The sequence below is a fragment of the Onychomys torridus genome, chromosome 1 (genome assembly GCF_903995425.1).
Source record: "Onychomys torridus chromosome 1, mOncTor1.1, whole genome shotgun sequence".
NCBI lineage: Eukaryota > Metazoa > Chordata > Mammalia > Rodentia > Cricetidae > Onychomys > Onychomys torridus.
In genome coordinates, this window is record NC_050443.1 from 71,207,291 (window position 1) to 71,221,582 (window position 14,292).

The 14,292-nt window shown below is 38.0% G+C and overlaps 1 protein-coding gene across 7 annotated transcripts in view; it reads left to right on the plus strand.

The window, feature by feature from the left end:
* Dlg2 (discs large MAGUK scaffold protein 2) overlaps positions 1-14,292 on the plus strand; it is a 901,904-nt gene that overhangs the window by 403,003 nt on the left and 484,609 nt on the right. For all 7 annotated transcript variants that reach the window (XM_036186483.1, XM_036186442.1, XM_036186459.1 and 4 more), the window contains exons 7-8: positions 10,363-10,507; positions 12,859-12,997. In XM_036186483.1, the coding sequence (XP_036042376.1) occupies positions 10,363-10,507; positions 12,859-12,997 (284 nt within the window). The remainder of the gene's footprint in view (positions 1-10,362; positions 10,508-12,858; positions 12,998-14,292) is intronic.

The following is a 14,292-nucleotide window of genomic DNA, read 5'->3' on the forward strand; positions in this document are numbered from 1 at the left end:
CCATTGTATATTTTTTTTCTCATTACATTGAAATTTATTTTCTATAATTTTCTCCCTTTACTCATAGTCCTCCCCATAGAAATGGCAAGGATTAGTCCCTCTTTCATATATATCTACAAGTTTGTATTGCCATATTTTCACTACCCAGTCTTTTAAGATGTTTGACACATTCTTTTCTCATTTTTAAGTAGATGTTATCACACATTCATTTATATTCTTTATGAATAAATTTCACTTAAAATATCTTTAGGTTCCTTACTATTTTCTTCTCTACTTTTGAAGATCTGAGCTTTGCACAAATTATGCTAAAGTAAGAATTCTACTGTTCCCTTTGCAACAAGTTTCCACTGTCTAAAATGAGCTGATAAGGCCTGCCACTCTCATGTTTCATGGTTGTCACCCAAATACTTGGTATAGATTGTGTTTCTCCATTTAATATTTTTTAATGTCTTTTGCTACAATTATTAGATTCTTTTGTCTGTTCAGTTGAATGCCAGTGACAGATGTTTGTGGATAATACTGGTAAAGTCTAAGTGAAGGGATTACTACTCAGTCTTGAATATCTTGAGACAGATGGTCGAAAGTTGGCAACATTTAAGTTTTGGCTTCTTTTTTTTTTAATTAAAAAAATCTTTTATATATTTCCATACACTGTTTCTTCTTAAGCCTTAGCAAGATGCTCCTTGGAGCCAAATATTTTATAGAAATGTGATCGTCTTTACCTATTCTGTATAATACCAGAGACTTTAAATCTGGGATCATTTATCATTTTTACAGCAGTAACATTAGTTGTTGGTTGTCAAGCTCCTTGTCATGTTATAATTTAAGGTTTAAAATCTTACACTTCCCCCCTTATAACCTCTGCTTGACATTTAAAGGAAAAAATGTCAGTAAGAGAATTTATACACTTTTGCAGAGAATGAATTCATCTTCTTCCTTAAAAGGGAAGTAGTAAATGGAGGGAAGGATGACAAAGGCACTGAAGTCAAGTGGGAAAACGCTAGGACCAGACTTTGAAGAACTCTGTCTAGTCACAGGCATACCAACTAATTCTACCAAATCACTTTAGGCAAGCCAAGTACATCTGCGGTCCTTTTTTTTTTTTTTTTTGGTCTCTTTACCATAGTATCATTACCTTAGGTTAACATTTCTGAGTATGTGTTTTTAAATGTTAGTCTTGTCCCTTTCTTATATTAAAGGAATCTAAAATCAGAATAGGTTCGGAAAATCTGAGACATGTGTGTGACCCTAATGTGGCTCCTCAATGAACATTAAAAAAGCAATATTAAAACAGAACAAATGAAAATGAACATATAAAGTGATATTATGAACACGTGAAAAATCAACATATAAAAATCATATTAAAGATCTATGAAGTTCTCTAATAAGGAAATGTTTTCATTTACTCTATAATTTTCAACCTTTTTATCATGGAATACTTTTGTTAAAATGATACTTATAAAACAGTCACAACTAGAGTTCAGTGGAGCATACTCTGGGATATGTTATGAGTAAGAGCCCCTTAGTTTTATTCTTAAGCTAAGGATGAAGTAAAGATAGCAAACGGATTAGGGGAATGAGACAAGGAACAGTACTGTTTTCTGAGTAAATACTGGTTGTGAAGACTTAAACTGATTAACTTTTCGTGGCTGCCTGGTTTTATTCAAACATTAGTAACAAAAGGTATCATATTAAAGACAATGCAAATATATTGAAATTATCTGAATGAGAAACAGGACGTTCACAGGTGGTAGGAGTCCACCTTAGATAAGACCGTGAATGTGTTCTTCCACCAGCATGCCACTTCCATATTTCCACAGCTAAAACTGTGCATAGAGAAACTCACATACTCCTTACGCTTGCCCTTAGGAGGTAGTGGGGCACTTGCCACGCTATTCTCAGTTAGAGTTCAGAGAATTCCCAATACTGTGTAACTAGTCAATTGTGAGATTAGATGAAGACCTATGGAGTGACGCCCTGAAGTCCAACTCCCTTCACCAGTTTATTTGATGCCTCTGGTTCTTAGTCCCATTTGTACCCTAGAATCTCATGGTTGGCTTTTGAACATAGTGAATACCCCATTCTCAATCAATCCCAAATAAGCAAATCAGAACCTTGAGGTAGAGGTCATATTCATTTGGGTTTTAATTTCCAAATGATTCTCTCATGGGACCTAGGCAAGAACCAACATGACCTTGACCTAATACTACAGGAGCCATCTCCTCTGATTTCACTGCTTTCCTGAGGGTGGCCCTGGTGCTGGTGGTCACATTTCAGACCAGTGCTATTGCTGAGTGATCTCCTGTAGCCACCTGGAGGGCATCTGGGGTAGCTCACCCCTCACATTCTGTCCTCTACAGTTAGAAGCACTTTCAAAAGCAAGAAAAATCTGGATAGTTACTACTTGGGCTCCCTTCTAGTTTATCTCAAATGCAATAATTATAAGTCAACATAACTGCATTAGTTTAGTTTATTCAGGCATTAAATATTTCCTGCTGATTTCTTTTTATTTTGCTTATATTCAAGGTGTTAACCTTGTTTATGTAACTTTCTATACAATTAGCATATGCTATTCAAAAATATCATTATCATTGTTATTTGCAGTCCTGGGGATTTGACCAAGGCCTGTAGATACTATGCAACCACTCTACCACTAAGCTACTGTATCCTACTTCAGTAGTGTGGTGTCCTCCAAAATTCAAGCACTGATCTATCACTGTTAATAGTTTTTGCCTCTCTATATACTGCATACTAGTTTTATAAAAATTAACTATTTATTTGTTTCCTTGTTTGTTGTATGGTAGTAAGGACTGAACACAGGGCTTTGTATATAAAAGTCAAGTATTTGTACCGCTGAGCTATATGCCTAGGCCTAAAATTATTTTACTAGCCCACCCCACTAGGAAAGCAACAAGAAGTTGCTTCTAATGGATTCAGATATGTTTAAATGGCCTATATATGTTTTAATTATGATTTCTGTTGCTATTTCAGGACCTAAAACAACTTAGGGAGGAAAGGGCGTATTTCATCTTACAGCTTTCCTGCAATGCTCACACTCCATCCCAGGGGAAAGTGGAACATGGCGGGGAACTGGGGGCAGGAACAGAAGCAGAGGCCATGGAGGAGTGCCGCTTACTAGCTTGCTCCTTGTGGCTTGTCTCTACCTACTGTATTATATCATGCAGGACCACAGGCCCAAAGATGACTGCTACCCCCAATGGGCTGGGTCCTCCTGCATTAATTATTGATCAAGAAAGTACCCCATAGACTTGCTCCCAGGCCAATCTAGTAGGGGTATTTTCTCAAATGACTCTAGTTTGTATCAGGTTAACAAAATAACTAACCAGGACACTATGTTTGTAAATTCTACACAGGAAATAAACATAAAAATGATAAATATTAATGAAATTTCCTCTTGTACCTCATGAATTGCCCTGGGCTTCACATTGCTCTGTGCTTTGGTGACCAGCATTGCGGAGGAAGCTTCAATCAATCAAAATAGCACTCCTATGTTCTATTCTTTCTCTTTTTATAGAAGGGAGGATTAAGAAATGTATGATTAATGGTGAAGGAAATTCATCGAGCTGGAGCTTTGATTGTGCATTATAAGCAGAGGTGACCCTGGGCTCTCTTGCTCTTTGATGTTTTCCTCCTTATATCCTACGTGGCACAAAGCGAGCATCCAGTAAGTGTGTGCCTTTGCTTGAATGACCTTCAGGCCTCTTCTCTACCTCTCTAAGTAGCACAAATAGGAAACAGAAACTCAGCACAGCCGTCCCACTCTTTCAATAAAACATGGACTTTTGATCCCTTTGGACATGGCACAATCATTCTTTTGCAGCATATTTAGCTTATTTCAACCCTCATTAAGTACCAGGTACTTATAATGCTTCATGTGGGGGAATGCAAAAAAAATGAATATGATTTTTTTCATTCCCCTTGAAAATAGTAAGACAGTTAAAGGTAGGAAAAGGTATTGCAGAAGTATTGAGCACAGGAGGGGGTGACAGCAGTCTCAACCAGGAAGAAGCTATTTCCAGCAGCAGGTTCAGTGGTACCTAAATGCCTGACTATGATTATTTGGTTAGCATTTCCTTTATTCAGGGTTGCTGCTAGCTCATGGTATCATTCAGTCTTTCCTCATAAACACAAGCCCACCAAAATGAACACAATCATTATCTTCATTTGACACGTGGAATTCCTAGGAAAAGTATTAGGTGGCTCTTAAATCATGAAACTGAAAACTGAAACCAACCTGATCACTCTTCAAAGCACCTGAGAAACATATAAGCTTCAACACTGTGATTTATAAATGTACTTCATCATGAATTCTTTCAAAAAAGTAATACCATACAAAACACAACTAGAATTGAGCAGGTCCCCCAGTCCTAAAAAATACCCAGGTTTAGCCAAGTTTAAAACGTGGCTAGTGTTTCTAATCAATTTAAATTGCACATGAGACACAACCCTCCCTCTGGCATTCAGTTTCACCTGACTCCTGAGGTTGCTTTATGTACCACCCCTTTCCATTCTTCTTTAAGTCTTCATTTTTGTTTTGCCCAAGTGAAGTTAATCTTGTTATAAAAACACTAATACATACCCATTTTTGAAAACATTAAAACCAAGAAAATACTGATTATCCAAACATAACCAGAGTTACACGTTCCCTATTTATTAAGATTTCTTATTCCAGAGGAAATTTTACCATCAACAGTTTATTTCAATATGCTGTAGAGTTCTTTTATTTTCCTGAGGTTATGCATTTTTCTTTTCCTATCATTGATATTACTGCATTGGATTGATCTTCTTAATTTATTTCATGATCTAATAACCAACCACTTCATCTCATTTTTAAAACTTAGCAATAGAGTTTAGGATTTTTCTCCAGTGTCTGTGGGCCACACATTTCCTTGTACTTTCTTTCTAGGTAGACCTCTGTCACTAATCATTGCCTTTACCTGTCCCCCAGACATGAAGAGTCTTGCATGCAAATCAAGTCAGGTATTCAGAGCCTGCATCACAGAATTCTGCTCACGCTTGCCTCTCCTACCTCCAGCCTCCCACTGTTACACTGTGATGTAGATGCTTGCTTCCACATATTTGCTTTTCCACAAAACTGGCTAGGTTCCCTTCCTGTGGGTCCCCAGCACCTCCTTCTTCAGCTGGCTTGCCACCCCACATATGATGCCCCAATCCAAGCCACCTCATCTTTTGAGCCGATGAGTCATCTTACCTCCAGCTTCTCAGTCTTGGGTCTCCTCAGTCCTCTTTAGTGTTGCTAGTATGAGGCAAGGCTGCATATATGTCTCCTCCATGGAAGGCTTCCCACAGATAGTATCTTACTCAAACATGCATCATCTCTTTCCCTGAAACCAGGCCAGTTGGTCGGTGTTCATCATGATAGTCAAATAATTGATTCAAAATTAAAAGAAAAAAATCAAAAGACAGTGAAACACCATGACAGGAACAGCATCAATTAATGCAATGTCTCTTCTCTCTGCATACGATCATCTCCAGCTGTAGGCCTTTTATGTTGAGTGTCCATAGCACAGTGAACACACATAATTAACCCAAACAAACCCACTTTGTGAAAAACAATTTTGAAGACTTCAGCACAAAAGGATGCTTTTTGGTCCAGGTTTGTTTTTTAAAGACCACACAGAAGCCTCATCAGAAGAACCCTAATTAAATTCATCAGTTCACAGATGTTTACAGAAAAATGATCAGCAAGAAAATTGTGCTGAGAAATCCAGTTTCCTGGGAAGCGAGGTGGATGATGACAATAAACAGTGACAAGGTTAAGAACCAACATTAAGTATTGTAATGTACGGCTACTTGCCATAGGCCAGTATGTACTACAAAAGCCCTTCGAGACAGTGGCTGGTGCCATTCCTGTTTTACAGAGTACAAAATTGAAGCTTAGAAGGCTAAATAGGATTTTCAAAGTAACAGAGCTGGGAAACACCAAGACAAAGAGTTCATATCTTAGTCTATGTGAAAGGAAACCCAGCGACTGTGTGTGTGTATGTGTGTGTGTGTGTGTGTGTGTGTGTGTGTGTGTGTGTGTTTGAGTGTGTGTGTGCATGTGTATCTGTTCAGGCATGCCCTTGCAATGGCATGCATGTGGACACCAGAAGACAATCTTCAGGAACTGTTCCTTGTCTTTTCACCTTATTTGAGATAGGCTCTCTTTGCCACTGTGTAAGTCACTCTATCTGGACCCCACACTTCTGGTCTCCTGTGTCTGTCCCCATCTGCCTGTAGTACCTTCTGAGATTTCAGAGGTTTGAACTCTTGTGTCCAGTGTTACCTGAGTTCTAGAGATCCAGACTCCAATCATCAGGCTCTCATGGCAAGCACTTTTGCCACCGCCAGCCCAGCCATCTGCCCAGCCTCAAATGCATGTGCTCTTACTGAGTGTGCTCTATTGCCAATACAATCAACTGCCTGCTCCAGGTCCAAAGTTCATGGCAGTACTTCAACATGGCAGCCACCAAATAAAAACCAACCAAGCTGCCATTATCTTAAACTAACACTCATTCAACTAATACCCTCTTTGTCACGCTCACCTCTCCCCCGCCCCTGCATCTGCCACTGACTTAAATTCTCATTCTTGTCTGAATATTTTCATGGTTGTATGAAGTCTATCTTTAAAAATCTACTTCCCACCTTAAAGATAGTAATAGCTGGATTTAATAATCATTGACTATCTGTTTTTCAATTGATAATCTAACAAGCTGTATGATTTCCGCACCCTGGAGAGAAAGACCATAAGCCCTTGTCAAAACAAAACTTTGGTGCCACTTGAAATCTGATCCAGTTAGTTCATAGCATGTGGGTTCCTCTTCACTGCCCTTGTCATTTTGTAACTCCAAAGATCTGCCCCTCTTTTGTCTTCTCAATGTAGAGGTTTCTGGGGCTGTGATCACAACATTCAGAGGTACCTAACTGGACAGGCAAGTTTTTAGAGAAAACATCATTTCCGTACATATTTTCTACTGCTGTGCATGATCACTTTCTTTAATCACAAGTTGGACTGCCTTAAAATAAATGAATCATTGAAACTAAGGTTTTCCAAAGGACAGCGAGGAGATATACTAAATCTCCTTCCATTTGCTATATATACCTTTGACAGATCAGTCATTAAGATCACTTTCTGTTCTTGCAGAGGACTTGCGTTCGTTTCCCACATGGCAACTCCTCTGTAACCCCAGTTCCAGGGAATCCAATGTCCTCTTCTGATTTCCCTGAGCACCAGTCATGCATGTGATGCACACAAATACATTTAGGCAAAACACTCAAACCCATAAAACAAAAATGAATTTAAATATATACATATATATATATACATATATATATATACATACATACACAATGGTCATATATATGTATGTGTGTGTGTGTTCTCCAAATATGTGACAGAGAATAGTAAATAAATGTTAGCCCTACTATTTTCATTATTCCTCTATAATTAAGGTCTGCTATCATCAACTGTGTTTGCCATATCTGGATCTTCCACATTCACTTCCTGTGCCTGATTCTACTCCCGTATTATCCATCCCACAAACTGATCCTTGTTGAAGTGTGTGTTGGTTACAGCAAAGACGTGAAAGCTGAAGACACAGTGAAGTTGCTTGTTAAAGGATGATCTCTGAGGCTTAAGTGACTGGCTTTTGATTCTGTCTCGGTCACTTATCAGACCAGTGGCACTAAAACAGTGAAGCATCACAATAACCTATTAGGTAACTTACATCCTTTTATTTTATAGTTGTCTTACAGAAGACATAAACATCATTGCAAGAAGTTAGTGTATGTAAAATGGGATCATGTCTGCATTTATTTGGGGTTGTGTGTAGATACTTCATGACTGTGATTATCAGCATTTATAAGAAAATAATAGAAAAAATAGTGCTACATATCATGTATGACTGAAGTCCATGGGAGAGAATGTGTATCACAGCCTCCCTCATCTGTAGCTCTGTTTTTCTGAACAGTACATGAAAGCACAAAGCATCAGTCTCCAGCCAACCTGTAACATGACTCATCTCCTTCCACAGAATCCTCATGTAGCTTGTGCAATCTACTTGTTAATCACTTCATTCACACCTCAATTATCAAACAGATGGTCACAATGTCACCATGCGTGCATTTTATTGCCCCTTATTTTATTTAATAAGAGTGCAAGGGTGGTGAGGCTGATAATTTTATTATAATAGACTTGTTGTATTATTATTTATTAATATTTTAAGTTAACTGGTTGCATGTAATTGGTAAGTTAAACCTCATTATAGATACTTTTTGTTTCTATGAGACAAAGTTTTGTCTGTTGCTCATGATAGCTTATACCTCACTATGTATCCCAAGCTAATTTTAAATTATACTTTTTGAATAATTATATCCATTTCTCCATTGATGATGTCTTTCTGGATGCATTACATTAAAAATCAATACTGCACACATCCAGTGTGGTATTCCTGCCATGAAGTTATAATAACACCTTCTATAGGCTTCTCTTTATAAAAATAAAGGAGTGCATTGCTGTGATATGTGATACATTTTAATGTACTCACCTGTGAATGCTTATGTTACATTAACATTCTTTCCTTTAAAGAAAAAAATAACTGAAAGTAAAGCCAATAACTGAGAGTATGCATAGCATATGTAGGATCTTGGGTTCAGTTCTCAGCCCTATTGGGAGATGGGGAGCTCACCAAGTGCTAGCATGAGGGTAAACGGGTCATATTTCAAGGGGCACTTTCAGAACAGATATTAAAAATTGCAACAATGCTATTATAGTAGAGTCTAGCAAGTCATGTGCATAAGTTATACCAAAAACATCCAAGCTGGATAAGCCCAGATAATTGTTTGTCAAAGTATTATTTGTAGTAGCAACATATTAAGAGCAAACGAATCAGGTTCTAGCAAGAGATAATTTAAATCACTGTTACAGTCATGCAAAGCAAAGACCATGTTGCTAAATTATATTAATGTTACAATCACTCTAGATCTCCAATACAGATTCCAAAATAATATGTCCAACATGATTACACTGACTTAAAGAAATACATTAAAGTAGGAAACTTATGGATTATTCTTATGTTTTGTTATTTGGTTTTAGTGTTTTGGTTTTTTTTCCCTTCAATTACTACACAATGCTTTCTGTGTATTCTTTCTTCACTGTGTTGTTTCTTGTCTGTTTTTTGTGGTGCTGGGAACTGATCCAAAGCCCTCACATATTCTCGGTAATCATTAATTATAGCACTGATATGCATACCCAGCCTGATATATATATATATATATATATAACATTTAGTCATAAGAACTACACCAGGAATAACAGACCATGATAAATGAAGACCACATGAGACCAGGAATAGGCAGAATGCTCAAGAGGTCCCCAGAAATCCACAATGATATATCCCCTGTAGTCTGCTGGCAATGGTCGAGAGAAAGCCTGATCTGACCTAGTCTGGTGATCAGATGGCCAAACACCCTAACAGTCATCTTGGAACTCTCATCCAATAACTGATGGAAGTGGATGCAGAGATCCTCAGCCAGTCCCCAGGTGGAGCTCCAGGTGTCCAACTGTCGAGAAAGAGGAGGGTCTGCAAGAGCGTGAATTGTTGAATCCAAGATTGCAAAAAGCACAGGGACAAATAGCCAAACGAATGGAAGCACATGAATTATGAACCAAAGGCTGTGGAGCCCCCAGCTGGATCAGGCCCTCTGGATAAGTGAGACCATTGAATAGCTTGATCTGTTTGGGAGGCATCCAGTCTGTGGGACCAGCATCTTTCCTTAGTGCATGAGCTGGCTGTTGGAAACCTTGGGCTTACACATGGACACTTTGCTCAGTCTGGAAGGAGGTGACAGGACCTGCCTGTACTGAATCTACCAGGTTTAAATGAATCCCCAGGAGTGCCTTGATCCTGGAGGACATGGGAATGGAGGGGAGGGGCTGGGGGGAAGGCAGGGGTGGGGGCAGGAGGGGGAAGGACAGGGGAACCCATGGCTGATGTATAAAATTTAAAACACATAATAATAAAGAAAAAAAAAAAGAACTACACCAAATGTTTTAAAAGATCTTTTTTTTTTTTTCTAGAAATGTTCTGTTTGCCATTAAGTCTCTTCTTCAGAGAGATCGATAAAGCTGACCCTGTTTTGCAGCATTGATGGCCATACCTAACCTGCTTTGGTTAAAGCTTATACCATATGTTCTATCAAAAATATCACAAAAACCAAACTAATCATTGTAACCCGGTCTATTAATAAGGTCTAATTTCAAATTTCACCATCTGCCTGGATAGTTCTCTTTCACTTCGCAGGTTTAACTTTGTCATATTGATCTTTCTCCTCTTTCAGGTAAATAACTATAGTTTAGAAGAAGTTACCCATGAAGAGGCTGTAGCGATATTGAAGAACACATCCGATGTTGTTTATCTAAAAGTTGGCAAACCCACCACCATTTATATGACTGATCCTTATGGCCCACCTGACATTACTCACTGTAAGTACTATGTGCAGTGCCGTCTTCTAATAGCCTGCCAGTTATACAAAATAGACTTCCACAAAGCCGTTTTCACCTCTCCTTACAATTTCACTCATGTCAAGCTTCTTGAGACACTTCAGGGGAAATACTCTATGAATCATTCCCATGTTGTTTTACGGGACCTCAGCTAATGTTTTAAAGGTAAGACACCTTGATAGATTGGCAGGTCCACCAAGGGAGGACAGAGTGATGTAATTCTAATCTTGGTGACTACAATAGCATTGGTGCAACACTCCAGAAGATAATTTCTCAATCCCATGGAACATGAGTTCTCTCATGCCATTGTATTCCCTTGTCCTAGTTCAGATCTGTGTAGCCGCAAAGTGAAAGACAGATGAGGCAAAATAAGCCATAGATAGCTCTCTGCTTCCCCCAGGGGAAGGGATTGTCCTCTGGAATGATGAAATCACCATTTTCAGTCATCATCATAACTTATATCTTAGCTAAATTTGTTATCAAGAAAATAATCAGTCATTGTCTGTAGCTGTGGGAGAGGCAGCACTCTGAGTCACTATTTCGGGGATCACACCAAATCCACTGCTAATTAGGACTTGCTCCCTTGCTTCTGTTTTCGGGGACTAAATTTAGAAAGAATTTACTTTCTGTGTAAACCTAATGGGTGTTTTTATTGATATAAGTTAGCTTGTTGGATTTGAAACTTTGCGAGTGTGTGCACTCAGGATGCCTTCAGGATCCACTGTTAATTAGTACTATCACCCTAAGCAAGTGTTGAATCTTTCTTAGATTTACATATTTCTCTTGAACAAAATTTAAGAGCTAAATAACCTTAGCTCTAAAGGCCTATTACCTTAGCTATTACTTTTTGAAATAATGGTTCTGAAATGTCTCCTCCTCTAAATAGTCTTTTTTTTTTTTTCAAAGAAGTCTCTAAGCTGAGATAAGTCTTACCTTAGGACAGGAAAGAGTTTTGACTTTCAGAGACTTGAACTGAATAAATTTAGAGGAGTCAGAGAGGTTTGAGGGTCTATGACTCACTTTGAAAAGGGCATATAAATGCAATGGCAGAGAGGGGAAAAAGGCATAACACAAAGGTTCTAATCAATTAAAGTAATTTTTAACACGTGCTACATAACTTTGTAAAGTAAGGTGTGTGATACCCTTCTTACTTTGGAGGAAATGCAGCACCTGCCTTCAGCAGCATGGTTGGAGGATAAGCTAATTCAGATGCATTACTAGCAACACAATTTGGTGGGAACAAGAAGCAATATATAGTCAGATAAATGAAAATAAATGTCTTTTAGTGACTCAGAGAAGGGAGATTTCTTTTTTTTTTTCTAGTTTGTTTTTTTCCTCTTTTTTTATTCCTTTTTTCTCCTTTTTTATTTATTATATTTGTGTTTTAATTTTACACATCAGCCATGGGTTCCCCTGTCCTCCCTCCTCCCGCCCCTTCCCCCACCTCCCCCCCAGCCCCTCCCCTCCATTCCTATCTCCTGATCTTTCTTTGAAAGAATTGAGAGATTTCATGTATAGCTGCCTTTGTAATTACACATCCGAGATGGGATAAGAGACACAAATCACAGATACTCCATACAATAAAACAGTGGTACACATGCCAGAAATGCAGGTATTGTTTGAGGATTAACAACATGTGTAAGGAATATTGAAATGGGTCAGTTTTATCAATTTGATAAGGTAGAGAATGTGTACTGTGTCCCAAACAATAGTGACAGTGCAGAACATGTAAGCAAGAGAACAAAGCAAAGTTGGATTTTAAGAGTTCATCTCAGCATAGAAAACAGATTTGAGGAAAGAACGGAAGGAAGGGAGTCCCTGTAAAGAGTGTCAATGAGAAGATGTGTTAGGGAAGAGCAGAAGAAAAGTGCTTGTCACTGAAGACTTCCTGTTATGCAAGTATAGCATATTTGTGGAGAAGGATTAATAGGACAATGTATTCCTCGGGAGCCTTTTGCTTTTGATAATTGGATATTAATTATGTAAAATGAATGTGAGCCCTACAATTAGAAGCTAACATTTTCATTTCCATAGAAAATTAATCATCGTTCTGGAAACGTGTGTGGAGTCTCTCCAGTTCTTCTCATCACCTAATTATGCTAACTTTGGCTACAAATATAACTGTTATTACATCTTTCCAAATCTTAAGGTCACTGTGTGCTTATATATGGGAAATGCAAACAGACAGCAACTCACCCCTCTAGAAGAACAAGGAAAATTTGGCATGTAGCAAAGCCTTTGTATTTTTAACACATCCTCTGGAGTATATTGAACATGGAATCACCCACACAAAAGGTTTGATTCCATTTCTTTTTCTCTCCCCAATTCCTTAGCTTATTCTCCACCAATGGAAACTCATCTGCTGTCTGGTAACAATGGCACGTTAGAATACAAAACTTCCCTGCCGCCCATCTCTCCAGGAAGGTACTCACCAATTCCAAAGCACATGCTGGTTGAAGATGACTACACCAGGTCAGATATGCGTCTAACTTAACTGGGTTGGCTATCATTTATGGAAGAAGTCATATTTGTGGGCTATGTCAGCTGTTACTTAGTGGACAAACTACTTTCTAAGTGCTCTTCAAACCCAGTGTAGTTTTACTTTCTGTGAGAATCTGCAACTACCTGTTTACTTGTAATGGCATTTCCTGCTAGGTACTCACAAATACCTTGTGAGAAACAGTATGATATATATATCCATCACAAAGTGATCTACCAAGATTTTTTACATTTGATTCCATTTGAATTTTGCGGCCATTCTGTAGATTAGGTTTCATCACTTGATGAAAAATGGTCACACTCAGTTTCAGAAGGAAGGGAATAGCTTGCCTATGTAACTCAACTGGTTATGTGAGGTCAGAACTGAAGCTCTCCTCTTCCAACTCTACTTCCCATGTTCTTACTGCCCATGGCAATCCGTATGTAATAGCATTTGGGAGTTACCATACCCTCCCTCTAGTGTAAAAGCTGTAAGAAGAAAAGTGAATTTGGTTCCAAAGAGTGTGAATTTAATATACCATGTTAATTCCAAGAGGGAGCATGGCAGGAATCTCAGAACATGCCACTACATTACTAATACCACAAGTGACAGCATATGTGCACACCACTCTAAAACATTAGGTCTGACAGTTCACAGAGAAAAATTAATTCATTTAAATTACCACCAATAAGAATCCAACAAATATTAAGTGATAAATAAATTGATTGATTGATGGGTAAATAAAAATGTTCATTTTTTCTATGTATTTTTAAACATATTGTTACAAAACTAGTATATTCTTAATACACTTGGCAAAGGTGTGAAACTATGGTTATAAAACAAAAATCTCCTCAATAGAGTTGGTTCTCATTACAAATACAGCCCTTGATGAGTGGACCATTCTCCAATGGAAGGCCACGCAGTCAACAAATATGGGAAGCATAAATTAGCCTCAATGGATATAAAAATGAAAAGTATTTTTTGGAAAGATGACACAAACTGGATCTGGGAGAAGTTAAGGGAGGGGGTGAATGTGATTAAACCACACTGAACAGAATATTCAAAGAATTAAAAATAAGATCTCTCTCAAACTCCCTTCAGAGTGACCTACTTTGAGATGACCAGTATAACAACCTATAATGAAAATTTCAAACATATACAAATGTATACTTAGATACAACTGGAGGTAGACATTGACTTTTCAAAATACGTTCATAGTTTAGACATTTATCTGCAATTTGGGTTTTTTTTCCTTGATTTTTTTAAACAAAGGTAAGTTGTGGTAGCA